General features: G+C 43.1%; 1 protein-coding gene across 16 annotated transcripts in view; it reads left to right on the top strand.

The window, feature by feature from the left end:
• The window catches only part of LOC118384852 (guanine nucleotide exchange factor VAV2-like), a 250,935-nt gene that overhangs the window by 55,445 nt on the left and 169,580 nt on the right, over positions 1-25,910 (top strand). For all 16 annotated transcript variants that reach the window (XM_052521125.1, XM_052521123.1, XM_052521124.1 and 13 more), the window contains exon 2: positions 14,109-14,225. In XM_052521125.1, coding sequence (XP_052377085.1) covers positions 14,109-14,225 — 117 coding nt within the window. The remainder of the gene's footprint in view (positions 1-14,108; positions 14,226-25,910) is intronic.

Below are 25,910 nucleotides of genomic sequence, written 5' to 3'. Positions count from 1 at the left end.
CATAGGAATTCCCCCTTCACTATGACACTCCAAATTGCCCTCAGGTGCATCCAATTTCATTTGATTGTCCTACAACTTTATTGGAGTCCACCTGTGGCCAATTCAATTGTTTGGACATGATTTAGAAAGAAACACACCTGTCTGTATAAGGTCCCACAGTTGACAGTGCATGTAAGAGCCAAAACTATACTATGAAGTCCAAGGGACTGTCTGCTGATTTCGGTGACCAGTTTATTATGTACACCCATCTAGTATTGGTTTGCACCAATACTAGAAAAAAATATATAGAACTACCCAGACTGCCTAGAGCTGGCCGTCCGACCAAACTGGGCAACCGGGCAAGAAGGACCTTGGTCAGAGAGGTGACCAAGAACCTAATGACCACTCTGACAGAACTTGTCAGAAGGACAGTCTCTACAGCACTTCACCAATCTGGGCTTCATGGGAGAGTGGTTGACAGAAGTCACTCCTGAGAAAAAGGCACATGACAGCATGCCTGGAGTTTGCAAAGAGCATAAGGCAAATATTATGTGGTCTGATGAGACAAGAATTGTACTCTTTGGCCTGAATGCAAAGCTGTGTCTGGAGAAAGGCACAGCTCATCATGCTATGATGAGCTCATTGGCAGCATCATGCTATGGGGACGCTTTTCAGCGGCAGGGACTGAGAGAATGGTAAGGATAGAGGGAACAATGAATGGAGCCAAATACTGGCAAATCCTTGATGAGAACCTGCTTCAGAGTGCAAACGACCATAGACTGGGGCGAAGATTTACATTCCAACAGGACAATGACCCCAAGCATACAGCCAAAGCCACACTGGAATGGCTTCAGAACAAGAACGTGAAAATCCTTGAGTGGCCCAGCCAAAGCCCAGAATTGAATTCCATTGAAAATCTGTGGAAAGACTTGAAGATTGCTGTTGACCTCCACTCTCCAACTAATTTTAACAAAGCTTGAGAAAATATGCAAGGAAGAATTGGAGAAAATCCCCAAATCCAGATGTGCAAAGCTGATACAGACATACCCAAGACGACTCAAAGCTGTAATCGCCTCCAAAGGTGCTTCTACAAAGTATTGACTCGGGAGTGAATACTTATGTAAATTTGATATTTCTGCTTTTAATTTTCAATACATTTGCAAACATTTATAAAAACATGTTTTCACTTTGTCATTATGGGGTACTGTGAGTAGATGGGTGACAAAACATATATTTAATTCATTTTGAATTCAGGCTGTAACACGACAAAATGTGGAATAAGTCAAGGGGTATGAATACCTTCTGAAGGCACTCTGACTATCAACCTTGATAGTAAACCATCTGCACGCCAATTTCAACTGTACCTATATTCTGTCTTCTGGCCTGGGAGACACAGTTGACATTCTAAATTTGAGAGATTACGTGATCCCATTAATTGGTGCACTACCTCAGATATATAACTAGTGTACATACAGTGCATTCGGAAAGTATTCAGACCCCTTGACTTTTTCCGTATTTTGTTAAGTTACAGCCTTATTCTAAAATGTATTAAATTGTTTGTTAAATTGTTTTCCCTCATCAATCTACACACAATACCTCATAATGACAAAGCAAAAACTGATTTTTGACATTTTTGTATATGTATAAAAATGTAACTGAAATATCACACTTACATAAGTTTTCAGACCCTTCAGTTAGTACTTTGTTGAAGTACCTTTGGCAGTGATTACAGCCTCAAGTCTTCTTGGGTATGACGCTACAAGCTTGGCACACCTGTATTTGGGAACTTTCTCCCATTCTTCTCTGCAGATCCACTCAAGCTCTTTTAGGTTGGATGGGGAGCGTCACTGCACAGCTATTTACAGGTCTCTCCAGAGATGTTTGATCAGGTTCAAGTCCGCGCTCTGGCTGGGCCACTCAAAGACATTCAGAGACTGAATGTGAGTGCTTAAGGTTGTTGTCCTGTTGGAAGTGGAACCTTCACCCCAACTTGAGGTCCTGGGGGCTTTGGAGCAGGTTTTCATCAAGGATCTCTGTACTTTTCACCGTTCATCTTTCCCTCGATCCTGACTAGTCTCTCAGTCCCTGCCGCTGAAAAACATCCCCACAGCATGATGTTGCCACCTACATTCTTCACAGTAGGGATGGTGCCAGGTTTCCTCCAGATGTGAGGCTTTGCATTCAGGCCAAAGAGTTTAATCTTGGTTTCATCAGACCAGGGAATCTTGTTTCTCATTGTCTGGGAGTCCTTTAGGTGCCTTTTGGCAAACTCCAAGCGGGCTGTCATGTGCCTTTTACTGAGAAGTGGCATCTGGCCACTTTACCATAAAGAGCTGATTGGTGGAGTGCTGCAGAAATGTTTTTCCTTCTGGAAGGTTATCCCATCTCCACAGAGCTCTGTCAGAGTGACCATCGGGTTCTTGGTCACCTCCCTGACCAAGACCATTCTCCCCCGATTACTCAGTTTGGCCAGCTCTAGGAAGACTCTTGGTGGTTCCAAACATCTTCCATTTAAGAATAGAACCTTATATGGACCTTATACAGACAGATGTGTGCCTTTCCAAATGATGTTCAATCAATTGAATTTACCACAGGTGGACTCCAAATCTCAAGGATGATCAATGGAAACAGGTTGCGCCTGAACTCAAATTCAAGTCTCATAGCAAAGGGTCTGAATACTTATGTACATAAGGTTTTTCTGTTTTTATTTTTAACACATTTGCACACAAAAAACAACAACCTGTTTTCTCTTTGTCATTATGGGGTATTGTGTGCAGATTGATGAGGAACATTTCTTATTTAATCAATTTTAGAATTAAGGCTGTAATGTAACAAAACGTAGAAAAAGTCAAGGGTTCTGAATGCACTGTACTAGTGACGTGCTGTTCCTGAACAATTTAAAACATTTTTTTTGCTGCGAACGATATTGTGCTTATCACCCTCACGGCAGTCAAGCAATGCATTTTGCAATGAGTTGTTCACAATCTAGTCCAGTTAATCTTATTTGTACGCCTAGCAATCAACAAATGCACATTGTTGAAAGCACGCTTTTACAGGTCTCAGTCACAAATGACAGCTCCAACAAGCCCCTTATGGTGAATGACATGTGAACGTAAGGCTTGTAGAATCAGAACTATTTAGACTTTTTAGTTTATCTTTTTCCGGTAGGTCCTACATGCTTTGGCATTACTGACTCCAATGAACGAAATGAGTTTAAATATTCATTATTTTTACGAGTCTTAAAGATCTGACTCATTAAATAGAGCCGAACTTCCCATCACTAGTACGCTCAATAGTTCTGCTACCATCTTTTTATTTTGTTTATGGCTCTTTTATTATAAGAGGCCTAAGGTGTTTTTTTAAGCAAAAGAGATGAATCATCATGCTCTGAAATGAGTGTTCCCAAGCTAAACGAGGTGCAGGAATAAAATGGATGTCACAGGCATAAAGAAGCCAACATCCAGAGTTTGGTTTGAGGCTATGTGCTAAAAGCAGACGCAATGTGTGACTAAAGCGTGTCAGATGCATTTAAGGTATTATGGGACAAAATGGGCATGCTTCAATGTCAAAACATTCAAATCTGTTTATAATTAAACTCATTATAGGCTATTATACAGATATAGGATCTTAATTTGAGCCAGTTTGCTACAGCAGGAAAATGATCATGCAGCAACAGGAAATGTTAATAATTATTATTATATTTATATTATTATTATAATTCATGGACATTTTTGTAGGGGTTGATACTTTTTTCGTAAGGGAAAATCAAGTCGGAAATTAGAAAATGGAAATGACAAACTTCAGAAACATTTTTACTCCACAAAATACACAGGGTGATCAAATTAAGATCCTACATCTGTAAACCCCAAACCGTGCATCTCTCCTTTAGTGTTCTCAAACCCAGTGTTTATTTGGTGAAAACACACACTCAGTACTGCTGTTACGCTGGGCACTCTCAATATAAAAGCATTGATTTCTCCCACCCTCCCACTGTATGGTGTCTCTGGCCTTCCCAGGGAAGGAAGGAGATGAAGGAGCTAGATCTAAGACAGGATCTAAATCACTGCTATGAGAAACGCCCTGGTGAGGGAGGAGGGAAACAGTGGGGCTGGGAGAAGATAGATGTAGTCCTCTGCTCCCCAGTCTGGTGTCATAAATTACCTGGCCATTGATCCGGTGTGGTCTCAGATTCTCAGCAGCCCTCTCCACACTTTGCTCAGGGGGCTGAGAGGATGTGAAAGGGCTGAGACTACGAACAACAGAACTACAATGAGATTGTGTTTCTAACAACCAGAGATTGCTCACACACTGCTTCTCTCCAGGGTCTATGGTACACAGCTCATTCTGCACCTAGAGTACTGTGGCAGAGGAGGCTGGTGAGTGGAGCTATAGGAGGACAGGCTCAATGTTATGGCTGGAATGGAATAAATCAAACATAGTCAAACGTGGTTTCCGTATATGTTTGATGTGTTTGATACTGTTCCATCCATTCCTTTCCAGATATTGCAATGAGGACTTCCTCCTATAGCTGCTCCCACCAGCCTCTGATCTGTAGGTATTCTAGATTTTGGTTGTTTGCACCCAGGTTTTGGTTCGCAAAACAAGAGTATTCATACTAAAGTGTGGTGTCTGATTCAATATTCTTTGAGGGTTTTCAAATTCGGACTGAATTATGGTGTGCAGGGTTGGAAATGGCAGGATTAATGTAGGTGAAATGGATATCTCCTTGGTTGACATGACGTTTCCAGGCCCATACCTCTGGCTTGTCTAAAGACAACAGGAAGTTAACTCTCCAGAGTGACCAGAGCAGCCAAGTGGATGATGACATTATTTGTGAGTCCATCATGGAAAACCAAATCTTTATTTGGAAATGCTCACCCACTCTCTAAATAGGCTCAGTCACACGAGGATGAAAGCCCTGTGTCAGAAAATAAAACAGAGAAATATTGCATGTAATTTTTCACCCATTTGAACCCCCAGAGGAGGAAATGTAATGAATTTTGATTTTGCAGATATAATAATATATAATAATATGCCATTTAGCAGACGCTTTTATCCAAAGCGACTTACAGTCATGTGTGCATACATTCTACGTATGGGTGGTCCCGGGGATCGAACCCACTACCCTGGCGTTACAAGCGCCATGCTCTACCAACTGAGCTACAGAAGGACCACAGATGGATGTGGTGGAAAACAGTATTTAAATCTGCAATATGTAACTTTTTGGGCGACCCAACCAAATTCACATAGAAATGTAAGTTATATATCTGTCATTCTCATTGAAAGAAAGTCTAAGAAGCAGTAGATTTGTGCCTTGTACGCTATTTCTATGCTTCCTGTTCTTAAGTTTAGTTTTTGCGTCTTTTACTTTCGGTTTTGTACACCAGCTTCAAACAGCTGAAAATATAATATTTTTGGTCATGGAAAATATATTTCACAGCGGTTTAGATGGTACAATGATTCTCTACACTATACTTGCATGTTTTGTCACATAAACTGAAATTAGCCAAACTATTAGAATTTTTAAAACCAGGAAATGGAGGAGTGATTTCTACATCTTTAAGGTCAGAGGAAATGGGAAATCAGGTGTTAATGAAGGCGTTTTGCTGCCTTATGTCTTCTGCTGCCCTGGGTCCCTTCCTTCCTTCCTTCCTTCCTTCCTTCCTTCCTTCCTTCCTTCCTTCCTTCCTTCCTTCCTTCCTTCCTTCCTTCCTTTCTTTCTTTCTTTCTTTCTTTCTTTCTTTCTACCCCCCCCCTCCCCCCCCACACACACTCACACGATGTTGTGGAGGCATACACACAACATACACACTGTTAGCCTAATCTGGTGGCAGACTGATGACACCCACCAGGGTTTACTAAGAGGTCCAGGTGTTGATTGACAAAGGCATGGATGATGTCACCTGATTAGGGTGGATTGGGGAGTGAAGATATGTAGGAGGGGGACATGTTGAGGCCCATCTACAATATATTGCAGCTGGCTGGATCTGGCTGTGGCGAGCTGGCTTGCCTGGTACTGTGAGAGAGACTGTAGTGCCGTTACCTTCATTGAATAGATCCTCTCCATTATCCATGAGCGCACATCCTTTGTTCCCAGCTGAGGATGGTTCTGCTTTAGCGGGCAGAGTACCTTCAAGACATTTCTCTTCTGTCTCTTTCCTCCGTTCTGCTTCACATTTCCCACAAAGCTTTTTTTCTCTTAAGAGGACTTCCTTTCAGTTGACTAAAGTTCACTGGTTTTTCTATTTTCAGCAGATTGACCTGCGTGTGTGTGTGTGTGTGTGTGTGTGTGTGTGTGTGTGTGTGTGTGTGTGTGTGTGTGTGTGTGTGTGTGTGTGTGTGTGTGTGTGTGTGTGTGTGTGTGTGTGTGTGTGTGTGTGTGTGTGTGTGTGTGTGTGTGTGTGTGTGTGTGTGTGTTTGTGTGTGTGTGTGTGGTGTGTGTGTGAGAAAGAGAGCGAGAGTGTGAGAGAGCAGACATGTTAGTTGAACCAAGTTGTACACTCCACTTTCAATACATGCCTCTTATCTAAGAACTGCCCCTTGAGGCAATTAGCTTGTGTGCTAACATCTTATATACAGTTGGAGCAAAGGTGAAGGTGGACTTGCCTCAATTATCTCAACCATTCTGAATCTCTACAGCACCACTCCTTCTGGAGTCTGGCTTTTCCAATGAATTGTGATCCTTTGTAATGGAGATGAACCTTTCTAAAAAGCCTGTAGTTAGCCTACTTAACACGGATCTTAAAACTGGGTCACATAGTGCTAATTTGAAAGGCTTCGTATGTTGTGTTGGGGCTTGATCTAATAACATGGGTGCCATCCGTGTCCTTATATGGGGCTTTGGGGATAATACTATCAGATTAACATTTGCATAGTGCTCATGTATTATTCATGGGGTGTCTGCCTCCCCAATTAGCCTGAGAAGGGCCTTCTTCTCTTGACTGGCTTAAACATCTGTGTGACCCGGAAGTTTGCCTTCCGTCATAGATAACAGGGATGGGGGTGGGGGTGTCCTCCAAGCCCCCTGGTTGTCAACACCAATCAGGGGTGTGGCTGACTCCCTATTCCAAGAGAGAAGGGTGTTTCTAAACGTACAGGCAGGGCTGGTGAGAGAGAGGATGAAATACACAGAGCATGGACAACATACTGTAATATTTAGCACAGTATTAGGTCTACTAGAAGTGTTTGCCTATAGGTTTCCCAGAGAGCCTGGTCTTCACACACACACACACATCGCTCCCTGTAGCATCTCATCCATCTGTCATAAGCAGCACAGCCTCTTTTATGTGGGCTGCTGTTGAGGAGAGGAAAGGGTTGAGTGGGCTGCAGCGTTCTGTTCTGTTCTCTCTTCCTGTTTTTCCAGAGTTGTGTGGAGTGATTCCCTCCCGTAGACACAGTTGTACACATCACCAGCTGCTGTCTGTGTGTTTTAAATGACTGTCTGCTTGACTCTCTCTTAGACAGACTTGACTCTCTCCCACTGACTCTGACTATCTGATCCACTCACTGACTCATATCGGCTGTCTCAGTCAACTCCCCATCTCTAACGCAGACTGTATCCACCCTTTTCCCCCTCGCTTGCTTAGTTGCTCTGCACTCTGTTCTTTTTTCATCATCCTCAGAGTCAGACACAACAACCCCCTCCACCCCTTACCCTCCCCCCTCCCCCTCTACCCCACAGGACTTGTTATCTGCCGGCTTTCACCAAAGCGCCTCAGTTTTGGCAAAACAACTCCCTTTCTCCTCCCCTTTAATTCCAGAGCTCTCAGGTTTATGAGGAAGCTCGCATTTGTATCGCTTCATTTCTGAAGCAGTGAGCTTGAGGGTCACAGTTCCTCCACAGTGCTGGGGGTAATGCATTATTCTCTGTGTGAGGGGTGGGTTGGGCGACACCACCGAGGTGCTGTCAGGGGATGACAGCCCTTTGTTACCTGTTTTCTCCCTCTTTGCCGTTCGCTCATGTCATCCTCTTCTCTTCTCCATACCAACCAGTCTTCTTTCTTGCTCACACTGGTTGTTGGCTGTTGTTTTTATGTTTTATTTAATCTTTATTTAACTAGGCAAGTCAGTTAAGAACAACTTCTTATTTACAATGACAGCCTAGGAACAGTGGGTTAATTGCCTTGTTCAGGGGCAGAAGGACAGATTTTTACATTGTCAGCTCTGGGATTCAATCTAGCAACCTCTCGGTTGCTGTCCCAATGCTCTAACCACTGGGCTACCTGCCGTTTGCTGGATTAGAACTCAGAATTCAAAGTCAGAGCTGTCACTTCAGTGGAGCAAACGCACACGCACTCACACGCACACAGAAGATATACACACAGAGGAGGGGTCCCGCCAGGTGTGTCTTTTTCAATGGTCAGTGGGTTCTGAGAAAACACCAGACTGTTGAAGAGAGAACAAGGCCAAGGACGGGACGTCTCTGAGGTTGGGCTGGTCAACATGGTGTCTGTACGGTGTGGAGTCTTCAAGGTTGGACTGTGCTACTCTCTAAGCATTCAGGGTTGTTGGCGAAACATATGGCTCAATAATTAGCCTTGCTAACAGTTGAAGTGGGAAGTTTACACACACTTAGGTTGGAGTCATTGAAACTCGTTTTTCAACCACTCCACAAATTTCTTGTTAGCAAACTATAGTTTTGTCAAGTCGGTTAGGACATCTACTTTGTGCATGACACATTTCCAACAAATGTATACAGACAGATTGTTTCACTTATAATTCACTGTATCACAATTCCAGTTGGTCAGAAGTTTACATACACTAAGATGACTGTTCTATAAACAACTTGGAAAATTCCAGAAAATTACGTCATGGCTTTAGACGCTTCTGATAGGCTAATTTTCATCATTTGAGTCAATTGGAGGTGTATCTGTGGATGTATTTAAAGGCCTACCTTAAAACTCAGTGCCCCTTTGCTTGACATAATGGGAAAATCAAAATATATCATCCAAGACCTCAGAAAAAAAAGTCTGATTCATCCTTGGGAGCAATTTCCAAACGCCTGAAGGTACCACATTCATCTGTACAAACAATAGTATGCAAGTATAAACACCATGGGACCACACAGCCGTCATACCGCTAAGGAAGGAGACGCGTTCTGTCTCCCAGAGACTAACATACTTTGGTGCGAATAGTGCAAATCAACCCCAGAACAACAGCAAAGGACCTTGTGAAGATGCTGGAGGAAACAGGTACAGGAGTATCTATATCCACAGTAAAACGAGTCCTATATCGACATAACCTGAAAGGCCGCTCAGCAAGGAAGAAGCCACTGCTCCTAAACCACCATAAAAAATCCAGCAACTGCACATGGGGACAAAGATCATACTTTTTGGAGAAATGTCCTCTGGTCTGATGAAATAAAAATATAACTGTTTGGCCATAAGGACCATCGCTATGTTTGGAGGAAAAAGGGGGAGGCTTGCAAGCTGAAGAACAAAGATGTGGATATATTGAAGCAGCATTTCAAGACATCAGTCTAAAGCTTGGTCACAAATGGGTCTTCCAAATGGACAATGACCCCAAGCATACTTTCAAAATTGAGGCAAAATGGCTTAAGGACAACAAAGGCGTGGCCATTTGAGTGGCCATTACAAAGCCCTGACCTCAATCCTATAGAACATTTGTGGGCAGAACTGTAAAAGTGTGTGCAAGCAAGGAGGCCTACAAACCTGACTCAGTTACACCAGCTCTGTCAGGAGGAATGGGCCAAACTTCACCCAACTTATTGTGGGAAGCTTGTGGAAGGCTACCCGAAACATTTTACCCAAGTTAAACAACTCAAGGCAATGCTACCAAATACTAATTGAGTGTATGTAAACTTCTGACCCACTGGGAATGTAATGAAAGAAAAAAAAGCTGAAATAAATCATTCTCTCTATTATTATTCTGACATTTCACATTCTTAAAATAAAGTGGTGATCCTAACTGATCTCGACAGGGAACTTTTACTAGGATTAAATGTCAGGAATTGTGAAAAACTGAGTTGAAATGTAGTTGGCTAAGGTGTATGTAAACTTCCGACTTCAACTGTATATGTCGTAAAGAAATGTAAAGGTTTAGTGCAGTTAGAGACACAAGAGATGTTCTGACTGTAGTATTTCACACAGAGAAATGACTTGCAAGACGAGCTATGGATATATGTGGGGTAACACAGTAGGATGCTCCCATGTGAGTTGTATTCAGGCCAGCAGCAGCATGAGGACCTGACCATGTTCAGAGTGTGTCCTGGGTGTGTTCAGAGCTGTAGAGATGGTGTGTGTAAATGTGTGTTTTCCACTCAACAGATCATGATTCCACCACTCATCCCCTCAGCTCTGTTATCTTAGACTAGGCAACAGTATTAGAATGTCATTAGAATGTCTTCCACATATTCGCTCCTATGATCTCTGTCTGGAGCCCCCCCCACTCCAACCACCTCCTGCAAATGTTACCTTTTATCCTTGGCAGAGGAATACACTTTTTCTCCTCTCCATTTGACAATCGCCAGGCATGATAACCCTAGCTAGTGAACTGCAAATGCCACTGCAGCGGCCAGCCAACCACGTCGCACGTCACTGGGCGCGGTGGCCGGTGCTGCTCTCTTATGTGGCTCAGTGCAACGACTCTCTCTCTGCGGAGATGTGCTGTATGAATGTGAATCAGCAGAAACCTGAGGTCTGGACACACATGACTGGCATGAATATCCAGAACAATGGACAATAGCATATCATATCACATCTCAAACTCATTTAGCCTATTATCCACGTAAAAATGCAAGGGTGCTCCACTACTAACATGAAAACACAGCAGGTGCCAAAAGAAAGACTGTTCTCAACACGCATTCCATCGCAACTGAAATTAGTCAAGGGTTGTGTTTCAAGCCCAAAGCTTTCATCAGCATAAATACCCAAGTGTTTTTGGTTAACGAAGCCTCCCAGTCCTCTCTCACACTATCAGGAAAACACATTGGTACAGAATCGGTCTCCATGGCCACAGCTGCTTCTCGACCCACACGGTAAGATAAAGTATGAAAGAGCCTATCTCAATGAGCTAGGTAATATGTACACATTAGGTGGTGAGAGATGGAAGACAATAATGCTGCTGCGGTATTGTTTTGTTGCGGTACTTATGGTTGTCTCTCACCCGTAGTCTGATACATTGTACTTATTGCAGAAACACATTTACTCATGAAGAGATTCACTCTGATGCACAAGATCATTTAGCCAATTCTATAACATCACCATGCCTGGAATATTGGATATGTGGGTACGCACTCTTCTCATTCCTAACTGAGAGAGCAGGTTGATCTAGTATAACATCAGTGCATAGGGCCGGTGGCTTCTACCATGCTGTGTCTGATATGTACTGGCACATTCACAATGATGTCTAAATCCATGCTATTGGGAAAGCACAGTTCACACAGCACATCTCCTGTACCTGAAGCGGTGCCCCTACACTCTTAGAGGAAAGGGTTCCATAGGGGTTCTTCAGCTGTCACCATAGGAGAACCCTTTTTGTTCCCAGGTAAAAACCCTTTTTTTAGTTCCAGGTAGAACCCTTTTGGGTTTCTTGTAGAATCCTCAGTGGAAAGGCTTCTACATGGAATCCAAAAGGTTTCTACCTGGAACCAAAAGGGTTCTATCTCGAACCACAAAGGGTTATTCAAAGGGTTCTCCTTTGGGGAAAGCTGAAGAACCCTTTTAGGTTCTAGATAGCACCTTTTTTTCTAAGAGTGTAGTGTTGGTTTGAGTCATTGGTACTACTACGAGATACTATGCCATGGGTTATAGGGGGATATTGCTAGGAGACAGGTGTCTCTCTGCTCTCTGCCTGTGTTATCTGAGTCAGAGAGGTACTACTTCAGTCCCAGCTTCAGTCTGAGCCGCAGGAACCACAATCAGCCTGGCATCATGTTTAATCACACTTAGCATAGTAACAGGAAGGAGGAGGAAGTGGAGAGCCTGTCAATCATGACCAGGAAATTAAATAGGCCTATTCTCTAAAAGATGTCACAATGATATTGCTTATTACAGATCCTGAGTGGTGCAGCGGTCTAAGGCAAGAGGTGTCACTGCAGTCCCTGGTTCGAATCCAGGCTGCATCACATCCGGCTGTGATTGGGAGTCCTATAGGGTGGCAGGCCCAGCGTCGTCTGGGTTTGGCTGGGGTAGGCCGTCATTGTAAATAAGAATGTGTTCTTACCTGAATTGCCTGGGTAAATAAAAATCTAAAATACAATTTTAAAAAACAAGGAGTTGGATTGAGCTAGAAATATTTCTGATGTTCACAGCAGACCCCAAATGTAGTAAAACATATATAAACTCAGCAAAAAGAAATTCCCTTTTTCAGGACCCTGTCTAATTCGTTAAAAATCCAAATAACTTCACAGATCTTCATTGTAAAGGGTTTGAACACTGTTTACTATGCATGTTCAATGAACCATAAACAATTAATGAACATGCACCTGTGGAACGGACGTTAAGACACTAACAGCTTACAGACGGTAGGCAATTAAGGTCACAGTTATGAAAACTTAGGACACTAAAGAAGCCTTTCTACTGACTCTGAAAAACACCAAAAGAAAGATGCCCAGGGTCCCTGCTCATCTGTGTGAACATGCCTTAGGCATGCTGCAAGGAGGCATGAGGTCTGCAGATGTGGCCAGGGCAATACATTTCAATGTCCGTACTGTGAGACGCCTAAGACAGTGCTACAGGGGGACAGGATGGACAGCTGATCGTCCTCGCAGTGGCAGACCACGTGTAACAACACCTGAACAGGATCGGTACATCCGAACATCACACCTGTGGGACAGGTACAGCATGGCAACAACAACTGTCTGAGTTACACCAGGAACGCACAATCCCTCCATCAGTGCTCAGACTGTCCACAATAGGCTGAGAGAGGCTGGACTGAGGGCTTGTAGGCCTGTTGTAAGGCAGGTCCTCACCAGACATCACCGGCAACAATGTCACCTATGGGCACAAACCCACTGTCGCTGGACCAGACAGGACTGGCAAAAAGTGCTCTTCACTGACAAGTTGCGTTTTTTTCTCACCAGGGGTGATGGTTGGATTCGCGTCTATCGTCGAAGGAATGAGCGTTACACCGAGGCCTGTACTCTGGAACGGGATCGATTTGGAAGTGGAGGGTCATGGTCTGGGGCGGTGTGTCACAGCATCATCGGACTGAGCTTGTTGTCATGCGCAGGCAATCTCAAAGCTGTGCGGTACAGGGAAGACATCCTCCTCCCTCATGTGGTACCCTTCCTGCAGGCTCATCCTGACATGACCCTCCAGCATGACAATGCCACCAGCCATATTGCTCGTTCTGTGTGTGATTTCCTGCAAGACAGGAATGTCAGTGTTCTGCCACGGCCAGCGAAGAGCCCGGATCTCAATCTCATTGAGCATGTTTGGGACCTGTTGGATTGGATGGTGAAGCATAGGGCCATTCCCCCCAGAAATGTCTGCAACCTGTTAGATTGGAGGGTGAGGGCCAGTCCCCCCAGAAATGTCTGGAACTTGCAGGTGCCTTGGTAGAAGAGTGGGGTAACATCTCACAGCAAGAACTGGAAAATCTGGTGCAGTCCATGAGGAGGAGATGCACTGCAGTACTTAAAGCAGCTCGTGGCCACACGAGTTTGCTAAAAATAAATGCAGTTGACAGTGAGAGGACGTTTCTTTTTTTGCTGAGTTGATATGTTACATTGTCATCAACACTAGAGAGGTGCAGTGAAATGTATTGTTTTACAGGGTCAGCTTTTTCCCTCTTTTATTTTCAGATTCACATGTCACTTTGTAATCATTATCCTTCAATAGGTATCACGCAAACATTTAACAGATAAAGAATATTATCAGGAAAACACCCCTCAACATATAACGTTCTACTTACCGAGAGCACGCACCTGCTGGATAACTAATACTGAGAGCCCATACAGCTCGATATGAATTTGTTTGAAAAGTTAAGCAACATAAACCGACATTATCAAACCGTCTGTGTTTGGCGCAAACTGAGGGACTAGCAAGCAATGGAGTGGAGTGTCTACATGGACGGGAACTCACCAGTACACATCATCACAAATCTTATCCCACACTGTTTCTGACCTGGAGGTGTTTCTTCTCTCTCTTTCTCTCTCTCTCTTCCAGTTTCTCTGTCTGAAGAACATCCGGACGTTCCTCAAGGTGTGCCACGACAAGTTTGGCCTGCGTAACAGTGAGCTGTTTGACCCCTTTGACCTGTTCGATGTCAGGGATTTCGGCAAGGTGAGTGATGTTGGTGGTGAATGGAGGTCATTGTGGTTTGGGCGATGAGGCTGTGTGTGCAGCTATTGGAGTGTGGAGTGTTCTGCCCTGCCCAATATCTTGGCTTACTCAGAAATGGGATCTATTTTCCCAATGTGATATACAGTGCCTTCGGAAAGTATTCAGACCCCTTGACTTTTTCCACATTTTGTTACATTACATCCTCATTCTAAAATGGATTAAATAAAATAAAAAATCCTCAGCAATCTACACGAAGCGAAAACAGGTTTTTAGAAACGTTTCTAATTTAAAAAATAACAGATACCTTATTTACATTCAGACCCTTTTCTATGAGACTCGAAATTGAGCTCAGGTGCATCCTGCTTCCATTGATCATCCTTGAGATGTTTCAACAACTTGAGTAGAGTACACCTGTGGTGAATTAATATGATTGGACACGATTTGGAAAGGCGCAAACCTGTCTATGTAAGGTCCCACAGTTGACAGTGCATGTCAGAGCAAAAACCAAGTCTTGAGGTCAAAGGAGTTGTCCGTAGAGCTCCGAGACAGGATTGTGTCAAAGCACAGCTCTGGGGACGGGTACCAAAACATGTCTGCAGCATTGAAGGTCCCAAATAACACAGTGGCCTCCATCATTATTAAATGACAGAAGTTTGGAACCACCAAGACTCTTCCTGGAGCTGGCCGCCCGGCCAAACTGAGTCATCGGGGGACAGCGGCCTTAGTCAGGGAGGTGACCAAGGAGCTGATGGTCACTCTGACAGAGCACCAGAGTTTCTCTGTGGGGATGGGAGAACCTTCCAGAAGGACACCCATCTCTGCAGCACTCCACTAATCAGGTCTTTATGGTAGAGTGGCCAGACGGAAGCCACTCCTTAGGAAAAGGCACATAACAGCCCGCTTGGAGTTTGCCAACAGGCACCTAAAGACTCTCAGATGATGATAAACAAAATTCTCTGGTCTGATGAAACCTGATTTTGCATTGTCATTATGGGGTAATTTTGTTATTATATTTAACTAGGCAAGTCAGTTATGAACAAATTCTTATTTTCAATGATGGCCTAGCAACAGTGGGTTAACTGCCTTGTTCAGGGGCAGAACAACAGATTTTTACCTTGTCAGCTCGGGGATTCGATCTTGCAACCTTTCGGTTTCAAGTCCAACGTTCTAACCACTAGGCTACCTGCCACCCAATGTGTGTAGATTGATGAGGGGGAAAAAAATATTTAATCAATTTCAAAGTAAGGCTGTAACGTAACAAAATGTGGAAAAATCAAGGGGTCTGAATACTTTCCGAACGCGCTGTATATAAAATGCAACACGGTTGCTCCTGCATGAAATAGATTGTGCCACTTGTATCTAAAAAGCGCTCTTGTTGGAATGATAAGCTTGCTGCTCCATTGATTTCAATATGGGATGTTTTTGATGGATGAGATGTAATAGGGATATTAGTTACAGCTCACAGTCTGATCTGTCTGCTGTAGAAGCGGCCTATTGTGCATTTCAGCTATCAGAGCATATGGTGTCACACTTCAGGGTCAGCGCTTTGTGCATGTGTCAGTTAATATGAATGTGTTTGGGTGTATATGTATATCTTTGTTTTATGCCCATGTATGAGAAGATGGTTCATGGATTTTCCTGGAAGCTGTGTGTGTGTGTGTGTGTGTGTGTGTGTGGTGTGTGTGTGTGTGTGTTCTGTCCACTTGCCCTTTGAGTATATTCATTCCGCCAATTATGTTACATTTCTTAAAAGGAAGAAAACTAAATCATACAGGGAGAGACCAAACTGAATTTGTCCAAATGAAGCTCTTGTTTTGTTTGGACTAATGAGAACTGTTTGGACTAATTATTACACCCCTAGAGTGTGTGTGTGTGATTCGTGTGTGATCCAGGGCACATTAACCTGGACGCCTCTCTTTACAGCTAATCCAGTTTACTGTGAACCAACTCAGTGTGTTCCATGGGGGAGTGCTGAGATCTCGCCAGGCTATTGGGTCATATATGTAGTGCCAAACAGTGGAGTCTTCTGAGGGGAGAACGGCTCATAATAATGTCTGGAACGGTGAAAATGGAATGGCATCAAACATATGGAAACCACACATTTGATAACATGCCACCGATTCCACTCCAGTCATTACCACAAGCCCATTTGTCCCTATTAAGGTGCCACCAACCTGTGACTCCAATGTCCAGTTGTGGCCAAAAGTTTCGAAAATCATACAATATTAATTTTCACAAAGTCTGCTGCCTCAGTTTGTATGATGGCAATTTGCATATACTCCAGAATGTTATGCCGAGTGATCATCTTTTCCATGCAAATGAACTGAATCCCCAAAAAACATTTCCACTGCATTTCAGCCCTGCCACAAAAGGACCAGCTGACATCATGTCAGTGATTCTATCGTTAACACAGGCATGAGTGTTGACGAGGACAAGACTGGAGATCACTCTGTCATGCTGATTGAGTTCGAATAACAGACAGGAAGCTTCAAAAGGAGGGTGGTGCTTGGAATCATTATTCTTCCTCTGTCAACCATGGTTACCAGCAAGGAAACACGTGCTGTCATCATTGCTTTGCACAAAAAGGGCTTCACAGGCAAGGCTTTGCTGCCAGTAAGATTGCACCTAAATCAACCATTTATCGGATCATCAAGAACTTCAAGGAGAGCGGTTCAATTGCTGTGAAGAAGGCTTCAGGGCGCCCAAGAAAGTCCAGCAAGCGCCAGGACTGTCTCCTAAAGTTGATTCAGCTGCGGGATCGGGGCACCACCATTACAGATCTTGCTCAGGAATGACAGCAAGCAGATGTCAAGAAGGGCAGCAAAGAAGCCACTTCTCTCCAGGAAAAACATCAGGGACAGACTGATATTCTGCAAAAGGTACAGGGATTGGACTGCTGAGGACTGGGGTAAAGACATTTTCTCTGATGAATCCCCTTTCCAATTGTTTGGGGCATCCGGAAAAAACTTGTCCGGAGAAGACAAGGTGAGCGCTACCATCAGTCCTGTGTCATGCCAACAGTAAAGCATCCTGAGACCATTCATGTGTGGGGTTGCTTCTCAGCCAAGGGAGTGGGCTCACTCACAATTTTGCCTAAGAACACAGCCATGAATAAAGAATGGTAGCAACACATCCACCGAGAGCAACTTCTCCCAACCGTCCAGGAACAGTTTGGTGACGAACAATGCCTTTTCCAGCATGATGGAGCACCTTGCTATAAGGCAAAAGTGATAACTAAGTGGCCCGGGGAACAAAACATCTGTATTTTGGGTCCATGGCGAGGAAACTCCCCAGACCTTAATCCCATTGAGAACTTGTGGTCAATCTTCAAGAGGCGGGTGGACAAACAAAATCCCACAAATTCTGACAAACTCCAAGCATTGATTATGCAAGAATGGGCTACCATCAGTCAGGATGGGGCCCAAAAGATAATTGACAGCATGCCAGGGCGGATTACAGAGGTCTTGAGAAAGAACGGTCAACACTGCAAATATTGACTCTTTGCATTAACTTCCTGTAATTGTCAATAAATTGCTTTGTCACTCATGAAATGCTTGTAATTATAGTTCAGTATTCAATAGTAACATCTGGCAAAAAATATCTAAAGACACTGAAGCAGCAAACTTTGTGGAAATTAATATTTGTGTCATTCTCAAAACTTTTGGCCACGACTGTATACTGTGATGCTTGGATCTTGTTTGGACTTCTGCACTGTTGTATCTAGGTGGAATGAGTCAGATCAGGGGTGTTTATGGATGCTGTAAATGGCCTTCCAGGGCTGAAGTTTGAGGTGTGGGGAAATGATTGGGAACAGGTTTGAATTTGTTATAGGACATACTTTAATCTTCACCGTGACTATAATCAGACCCTCTGGCCATGTCATCCAGGCTTAGTTGATATTGACTGTGTATTGGCATTTGACCCCATGAAAATCCTCATCTGAGAGCAATATGGACATGGAAGAGTCAAAGAGAGAGAGAGAGAGAGAGAGAGGGAGGGAGGGAGGGATAGAGAGAGGGATAGAAAAAGAAAGAGGCCTGTCATTTGGCGTGTTGTAGATGAACCAGAGGACGATGTCAATGAGCTCACGGTAAACAATATTAAAATGGGGCACCAGTCAGAATCAATCACACACACCCTCCACATGTCAATTTGGAAATTGCATTTTGCATGGTCTCAGAGGTAGCGTGCTTGTCTTCTCATTGATTATCCATTAAGGGCAAGCATCACATTATAATATATTGAAGTGAGCAGATCCCCTCTAATGTGGCTTACATTTAAATGCATGTGTGTGTGTATGGGTGTGTGTGTGTGTGTGTGTATGGGTGTGTGTGTATGGGTATGGGTGTGTGTGTGTGTGTGTGTGTGTGTATGGGTGTGTGTGTGTGTGTGTGTATGGGTGTGTGTGTGCATGGGTGTGTGTGTATGGGTGTGTGTGTGTGTGTGTGTGTATGGTGTGTGTATGGGGGTGTGTGTGTATGGGTGTGTATGGGTGTGTGTGTGCATGGGTGTGTGTGCATGGGTGTGTGTGTATGGGTGTGTGTGTGTATGGGTGTGTGTGTGTATGGGTGTGTGTGTGTATGGGTGTGTGTGTGTATGGGTGTGTGTGTGTATGGGTGTGTGTGCATGCGTGCCCTGTAAGCCAAAGATAAAGGAGGGTATTTGTCTTCTTATAGAAAGGCATTTAAAGCTGGAGCTTTAAATGCAGCTTATATCGCTCAATGATTTTTTTCTTCCTACTCCTTTGTTTCCTTGTGATGAAAGCACTATAAACTGAACATCGTTCATCCTTACAGAATTTGGCTTGTCTTCATGGAAGTGTTTTATAATGCTCAGCACCACATACATTTCCGGTGTATACACATTAATTCTCATACATTACCATACACAATATGATCGGCAAAACACTTAATGCATAGCCTTGTTGATGAAAAGGATGATTGAGAACCAACCTGGGAGACAGAAAGATGTCTCGTCCCTTTCTCATCCCTGCTGTCTCCCTTACCTTCTGGATGTCTTCCGCTCTGTGGGTTTGTCAAACACCAACACAAGCTTCAAAGTGCCTCTACACTGTCTTAATACACAGAGGAGTCCAGGAGCATTCCAACACGTCAGTAAGCTGCAGATGGCTCAACTTAGTTTAGTTTAGTCTATTAATTCGACCATTTAAAAAAAACAAGCACACATAAAACTTAAAAGCCAACTTAACCCGAAATCATACATTTCAGAGAGGATAAAGAGAGAGAGGAGAATGGGAAAATGGGGGTAAGGGTTAGAGGGGGTGGGATGCGTCTGATCTAGATTAATCAGCGTTGTCTCCTCTTCATTCTCTTATACGTCCACATTGACTGACTGTCAGGGGCAACAGAGGTCACCCTCCACCCTCCTCCCCCCAACCCGGTCCTTTTCCCTCACTCTAATGATGGCCTCTCCCGGGCCCCACTACTGCAGCAGGTAATTGCCCCCTCAGACCCTCCTCCCACCCCCCTCTCAGTGCCCTGGTTCTGGGTTGTTGAAACAGATGGACCCCCCCTCCCCCCCCAACCCTTCTCCCCATTCCCCCTCTCTCCTCCACACATTCGTCCACAATGTCCTCCTCCTGCACCCCAACTCCCCTCTCACCACCATCACACCTTTCCCACCTGGGATAGAGCCACTCGTTCCCCCACCCCACCCATTATATATTCATTATGGCATCATTAGTGTTGAAAACAGCTTATTACAGTAGACCCAGGAGAACACTTGACTCTAAAGGCTCCCTCCACTACCTCCAAACCCAACAGCCTTGATTTTCTACCTTTTAATTAGCTTCCCGGAGAAACATGTCTGTCATTTAAATGACATGGCAATCAGTTTGTTTGGCTGTTGAGATGATGTCTGTAATTAGACAACACCTGTTAACCATCTATCAGTATTGGTTGATTTCATGTCTGTCTGTGACTGGGAGGCGATGATGAGAGATGGATGATCTGACAGACAACTGCACTGTAATCTTATTTACCCATATGGGGGGGAAAAATACATATATTTCAATACATTTTTTAGTGTACATGTGAAATATTTAAAATTATCAAAATAATGTAAAAAAATATATTTTTATTTAATAAATTTTAAATACATTCCAACATATATTATGGAATGTATTTAAAACGTATATATGTGTATATAAAATGTATTTAAATGTATTTAAATATATTTCCAAATACATTCTGAAATACATTAAAGAATATATTTTCAGATGTATTTGTCAATATATTTGGAAATGTTTCGTAAAATATATTCCAACATGCATTTAAATGTATTTGTAAGAAATATTTGTGTTTATTAAAATGTATGGCAAATATTGTATATGAAATGGTGAGTGTCTAATAATAAAACCTCAGTAGGATCTTTAGTATCACAAATGTGCCCAAAACTTACTAAGATAAAGCCATGCCCCCAACAAGCCACGCCTCCAAGTCTTCAAATGACAATATATTTTGTCAAAATGCATTTTTATTGTACTTGAAACATTCCAAAAACACTACCATGCATTTAAATGACCAAAATAAATGACTCCTTCACGTGCATTTGACAAATAAGCAAACTAACTTGACAAGAGCATTGCAACCAACGTCCAATGGGAGGGACTTAGCGTGTACTGGGTCATTCCATGAAATTAGTGCCTTTTGTGTTCCAACCAACGTCCAATGGGAGGGACTTAGCGTGTACTGGGTCATTCCATGAAATTAGTGCCTTTTGTGTTGCCAATGGGAGGGACTTTGTACTGGGTCATTCCATGAAATTAGTGCCTTTTGTGTTCCAACCAACGTCCAATGGGAGGGACTTAGCGTGTACTGGGTCATTCCATGAAATTAGTGCCTTTTGTGTTCCAACCAACGTCCAATGGGAGGGACTTAGCGTGTACTGGGTCATTCCATGAAATTAGTGCCTTTTGTGTTCCATTGATGTGTTGAGTAGAAATCATGCTTTTGTACGTGGTTCTGTTATATCTCTAAATCAACTAATGACACTAAGCCACAGCCAGCCAATTACAGACACCCGTGTGTGTCCTATATATAAACTATATAAACTAGTGACCTAGTGTTTGTCATTATACCCTGAAGACAGCTTGTCTGTCGAAACGGTGGTTATTAAATTATGGCATCTGAGCTCCTAGAGTGTCCGTCTCTCCTTTTCTTCTTCAAGTTGAAATAATACACCAGTATTGAATTTCAAAAGCCTGTTACATGAATTAAGGTGCCCTTTAATATAGACCACATGGAGAATTCAATCAATCTGATATTCAGTATGAAGAAAGACTTTGTAAAGTGCCCACAATGCAGCATTTTGACGTGCCTCCTCTGTGACTTCAGGGAACATTTCAACCCCAACATCTCTCACTTCCCACCATCATTGTAAGGTCCTAGTTATGTCGTTGCTTCGACAAAGTTATTTGTGAAGATCACTATTTATTTCATGTTATTAGTGACTCTGTCCCTCATTTTAAGGTCAATCCCGTTATGTGGACTGAACTCTCGTTTTAATATGGTGAAACTATTCCTTTTGATACATTGATTTCAAAGGAAACATAGAACATCTAATAGTCAAATCATAGTGTAAAAGCAGGTGAGCTCGTTCGACTCTTTTTTTGGCAGTTTTCAGTTGTTTTTTTGGTAAGAAAAACTGAGCGGGACGAGTATAACACATCAACTCTGTTAACTATAGATAGACAGGCAAGAAGTCAAATACATGGTGAATCATGCATTCAATTGCCCCTCTCTGTTGCACACAACAAACTTCCATTCCTCCTGTCACAAGGGGATTCATGGCTGATTTAACTAGTAATTACCAGTAGGAGTGCCTCTCAAGTGGATTTTTACCAGATGTGGTATTTCCACTTCCCACCTGGTTACGAACACACCATAACGACGCTACCCATCCACTGTAGGGCACTCATTGGAAGCTCAAGGCCTAGACCGACACTTTGACATAATTGTGTAACGTTGTACGATGAATAGTTTTTAAAATGTTTTACTCTGTTTATTAAGTTTTACACACAGACAAGACAAAGCAATATAAATAATATACTCAACTAGAAAAAAACCCAAATAAAAATACAAATAAAAAAATAGAAAAAGGAAAAAATAGGAAAAACAAGGAAAAACAAGCTCACACATGTATAGTTTTTGATAAAAATAACAGCCTAGTGCTCAATCTCTTATTTAATTAAGCTGAAGAGAGGCACATGTTATAGTCTCTCTCTTTTTTTACTCGTGAGATGTTTTTGATGAAGTTGAAAGTGCTCTTTATGACCATGTAAACATTTTGTCAAATCAAAAGGTTTGTTTTTACTCACCATCACAATTAAAATGATATCACTGCCAAAGTTTTGCCTTGGTGGCCCCAAGAAATATCTCCATTGATCAACGTGTAAAGAGTAATTTAAGAAGCCTCATTAGGAAGCACTTTGGCCACCCTGTAGACTAGATGTCATAGCCAAGCATTTCTGGAATATGTCAGGCATTACATTCATTTGAGAAAATATGCAAATGTAGATACATGTATTTGAAATACATTTTTCTTTAAACCCGTATGGGTAGGCAAAACATCATTCTTTAAAATGCAGACAGCGTAGGCAGTTTATATTCTTTCTACACAAAACCTAGTTTGAATCGTGACTGATTCATGGACTAGCTGAGCTTTCAGACTGCAATTCTTTGAATTGATATTGTGGCATCAAGGTGAATGGCATTTTATAGTGGCTGTGTGAAATTGTCTGACTGGCTGTGCAAGGAGAATAAGCCCAGAGATGAAGGCTTGAAGCAACACACACTTTACTAAAGTAACCTGAAGGACAGTGGGACAATTTACAGTCAAACACATTGCAATTATGTGCAAATCTCTTTCAGAGGCATCCCACTCTACATCAAAATGGCCATTGTTGTGAGTTTGAAATCAGGAAACAGAGATGGAAGTAGGCAACATTCAGACATCTAAGGACTCAGTCTCTCAAGAGAAAGAATGTTTGTCTTGGCTGTGTAGATGTGTCCCTTGGTTGTCATGCCAGCAGTGAGGAGAAGAAATGGTGTCAGGTAGGACAGGATGCCATTGGCTAAATGACTCTGCTTGGGTCGAGAAAGAGAAAAGGGAAAATGATGGAGGGAGGAGGAAGAGTGGAGGGGATACCACAACCTTCAGACACCAGTCTATCCCAATTCATTTGAGCAGACTGCTTTCTTTCAGCTGCAATTTATCTCTCTCTCCTCTCATATCCATCTCTTTCTACTTCTCTCACTCTCTCTTGCTTTCTCCTCTGTCTCTCGCACACCTTCTCCTCTCTCTCTCTCTCTCTCTCATTTCTCTCCAGTCGGCCCCACCCTCTCTGTTCGTTGAGGGTGTTGTAAGACTTAGCCACCAGCTGTAGCCATTGTGTAGACTCTTGAGACGGTGTCGGTGTGATCTGATTCTGCAGTCTGGCCACGGTAGATTCCAACCTCACTCTGGGCCTTGTCCCTCACTGACCAGCCACATTTATCAGGAGATTATGGCTGGCCAGAAGTGGGGGACTGTAGTTATCAAGGAAAAACCTATTTTTATTTTTCAGGAAACTGCAGTCTGCATTTAAAAGAATGCTTCACTTTATGTGCTTGTTATTTACAGTGTTGCATATCCAGTTTGCCTGAATAAGCAGGTCAGATAGATAGATATTTACAATTACATTTAAGTCATTTAGCAGACGCTCTTATCCAAAGCGACTTACAAATTCTACTAGTAATTAGGAGTTATTCAAACTGTTGCAGTAGAGGGGAGGTTAGAGGGCATGAATGAAGCATTGTGTGTCAGAGTCAGAGTCAGTTTCAGACTGGGGAGAGGAACACTGAACACAGTTTTTAACTGGTGTCAAATTAAATAATTCCTGCAGTGTCAAATGTAATAATTAATTTCCAATATTAATTTAGTAACATTGTGAACTAGTGAAGTCAAGTAGTGAACACCATGTCCGGACTCGAGCAATAAGCCGTTGTCCCTCTTCCCCATCTCCCACAGTGAGCAGCCAACCTAAGCCCTTACCATCATGGCTCCTAGCTCCGGCCAGCACTGGGCCCAGCTGTGATATGTGGGGAAATTCGAGGCCCCCAGCAGAGACTATGTAGGGGATAACCTTTTGTTTGAGTCTCAGTGGATCAGTGCCACTGACATCTATATCTTCATATCCTTACCTAATGGGAAGGAACGTGAACTTGTTTTCAAAGTAGAGACGCCTGTAGCCTTTCACGGAGGTCTATGCAACCAAGTATGAGAAGTGGAAGCAGTGTCAGGTGCAATCTTCAAAGAACGTTGATGAGAAGATCCTCTTAGTTAAAAAGATTCCCCGGTACTTTTGTATACTTTTTAGCCATTAGTTCTGAATATAGCGCTCATGAGCCAAAAGCGTTCCCTGAAAATTCCGTACTACGTCAAATACTGTATGTGCAGACATATGCACCACGTCATTGCTCTCTCTCGCTCTGCTGTGTGTGTGTGCATCTTGCTAGCTGTCACGCAAATGATGAGGCTCTGAAGCTCATTGGCTAGAACTCAGGTCGGCCCACGTTGGGGGAAAATGGCCCAGCACAGCTTCCAGAAAAACATTTGCTTTCAAACTATGTATTTTGTGTCTAAGACAGTAAATTATGCATGTATGAACTACATATTGACAAATCCAGTCCAATAAAGACTTAGTATTCGCCAAAGTTCCGGAGCATGTCTTCAAGTTTTGGATGGGAAGAGTGGCTGACGAAGACTTCTTCCTCTTCATCGAGAGATACTGCACAATTCTCCAGCCAGCTTTGAAGCCGTATATCAGTATGGTATCTGGTACTGAGTGAGAAAGTACAGGGTGAAAATGAAGAGGCGAAGGTTGGGAGAGCTGTTAGTGGTGCCGAACGAAATCACTTTGGGCCCCTACAGTAGTAGGATTTTCTACCCCGGACAGGCCCTACGCTACTTCATCTGCAACATTGCTGACCATCAAGCCAAAGAATGAACAACCATCAAGTACTGGCGTTGTGGATCCCTTGTCCACAAGGGCAGAGAATGCAACAACACCAGCAAATGCACCCTATGTGATAAAGATGGTCCCTTCTTCTTCGACTGCCCAGACTCCTATGCATATTGGGCGATCGGCTGAGGGAGAAAGGAAGAGGAAGACCGTGCAGAACCATCTAGAGCCCCACCAGCAGAGAGACGACAGGCAGCTTCCAGCGAAGATGACTAATGATAGTGAGTACACCTTCCTGATAGCGAGAACCCCATAGGTGACTGGTCCTTCAACGAGGAGTAGGTCAACACGACTGCTCAACCTGTCATGCGACATCACACCCCACCATTTACAGGTAATGCAAAAATAAACCACAGTAGTCCTCCTACATAGTATGTCACCACATATTCTCTGATGATGCCTCATCTAATTAACATCTTTACATAGTCTATGTGGAATTCAGTTAAGTAAAATAAGAAGGAGACGAGAGACTTTTAAAAACAAAGGCTGATATTTTGAAAGATCTAACAGACGTTGAACAAGTTAAGAAATTATGGGTAATGTCTATGGTCTCTAAAGGTAAATAAAGTCTGTGGTCTCTATAGGTGTAACGGCGTTCTTCGTTTGTCGAAAGAGAGTCGGACCGAAATGCAGCGTGGTGGTTACTCATGTCTTTAATGAAG

This window comes from Oncorhynchus keta, chromosome 6, assembly GCF_023373465.1.
Source record: "Oncorhynchus keta strain PuntledgeMale-10-30-2019 chromosome 6, Oket_V2, whole genome shotgun sequence".
Taxonomy (NCBI): Eukaryota; Metazoa; Chordata; class Actinopteri; order Salmoniformes; family Salmonidae; genus Oncorhynchus; species Oncorhynchus keta.
This window is presented reverse-complemented; position numbering and strand designations above follow the sequence as displayed.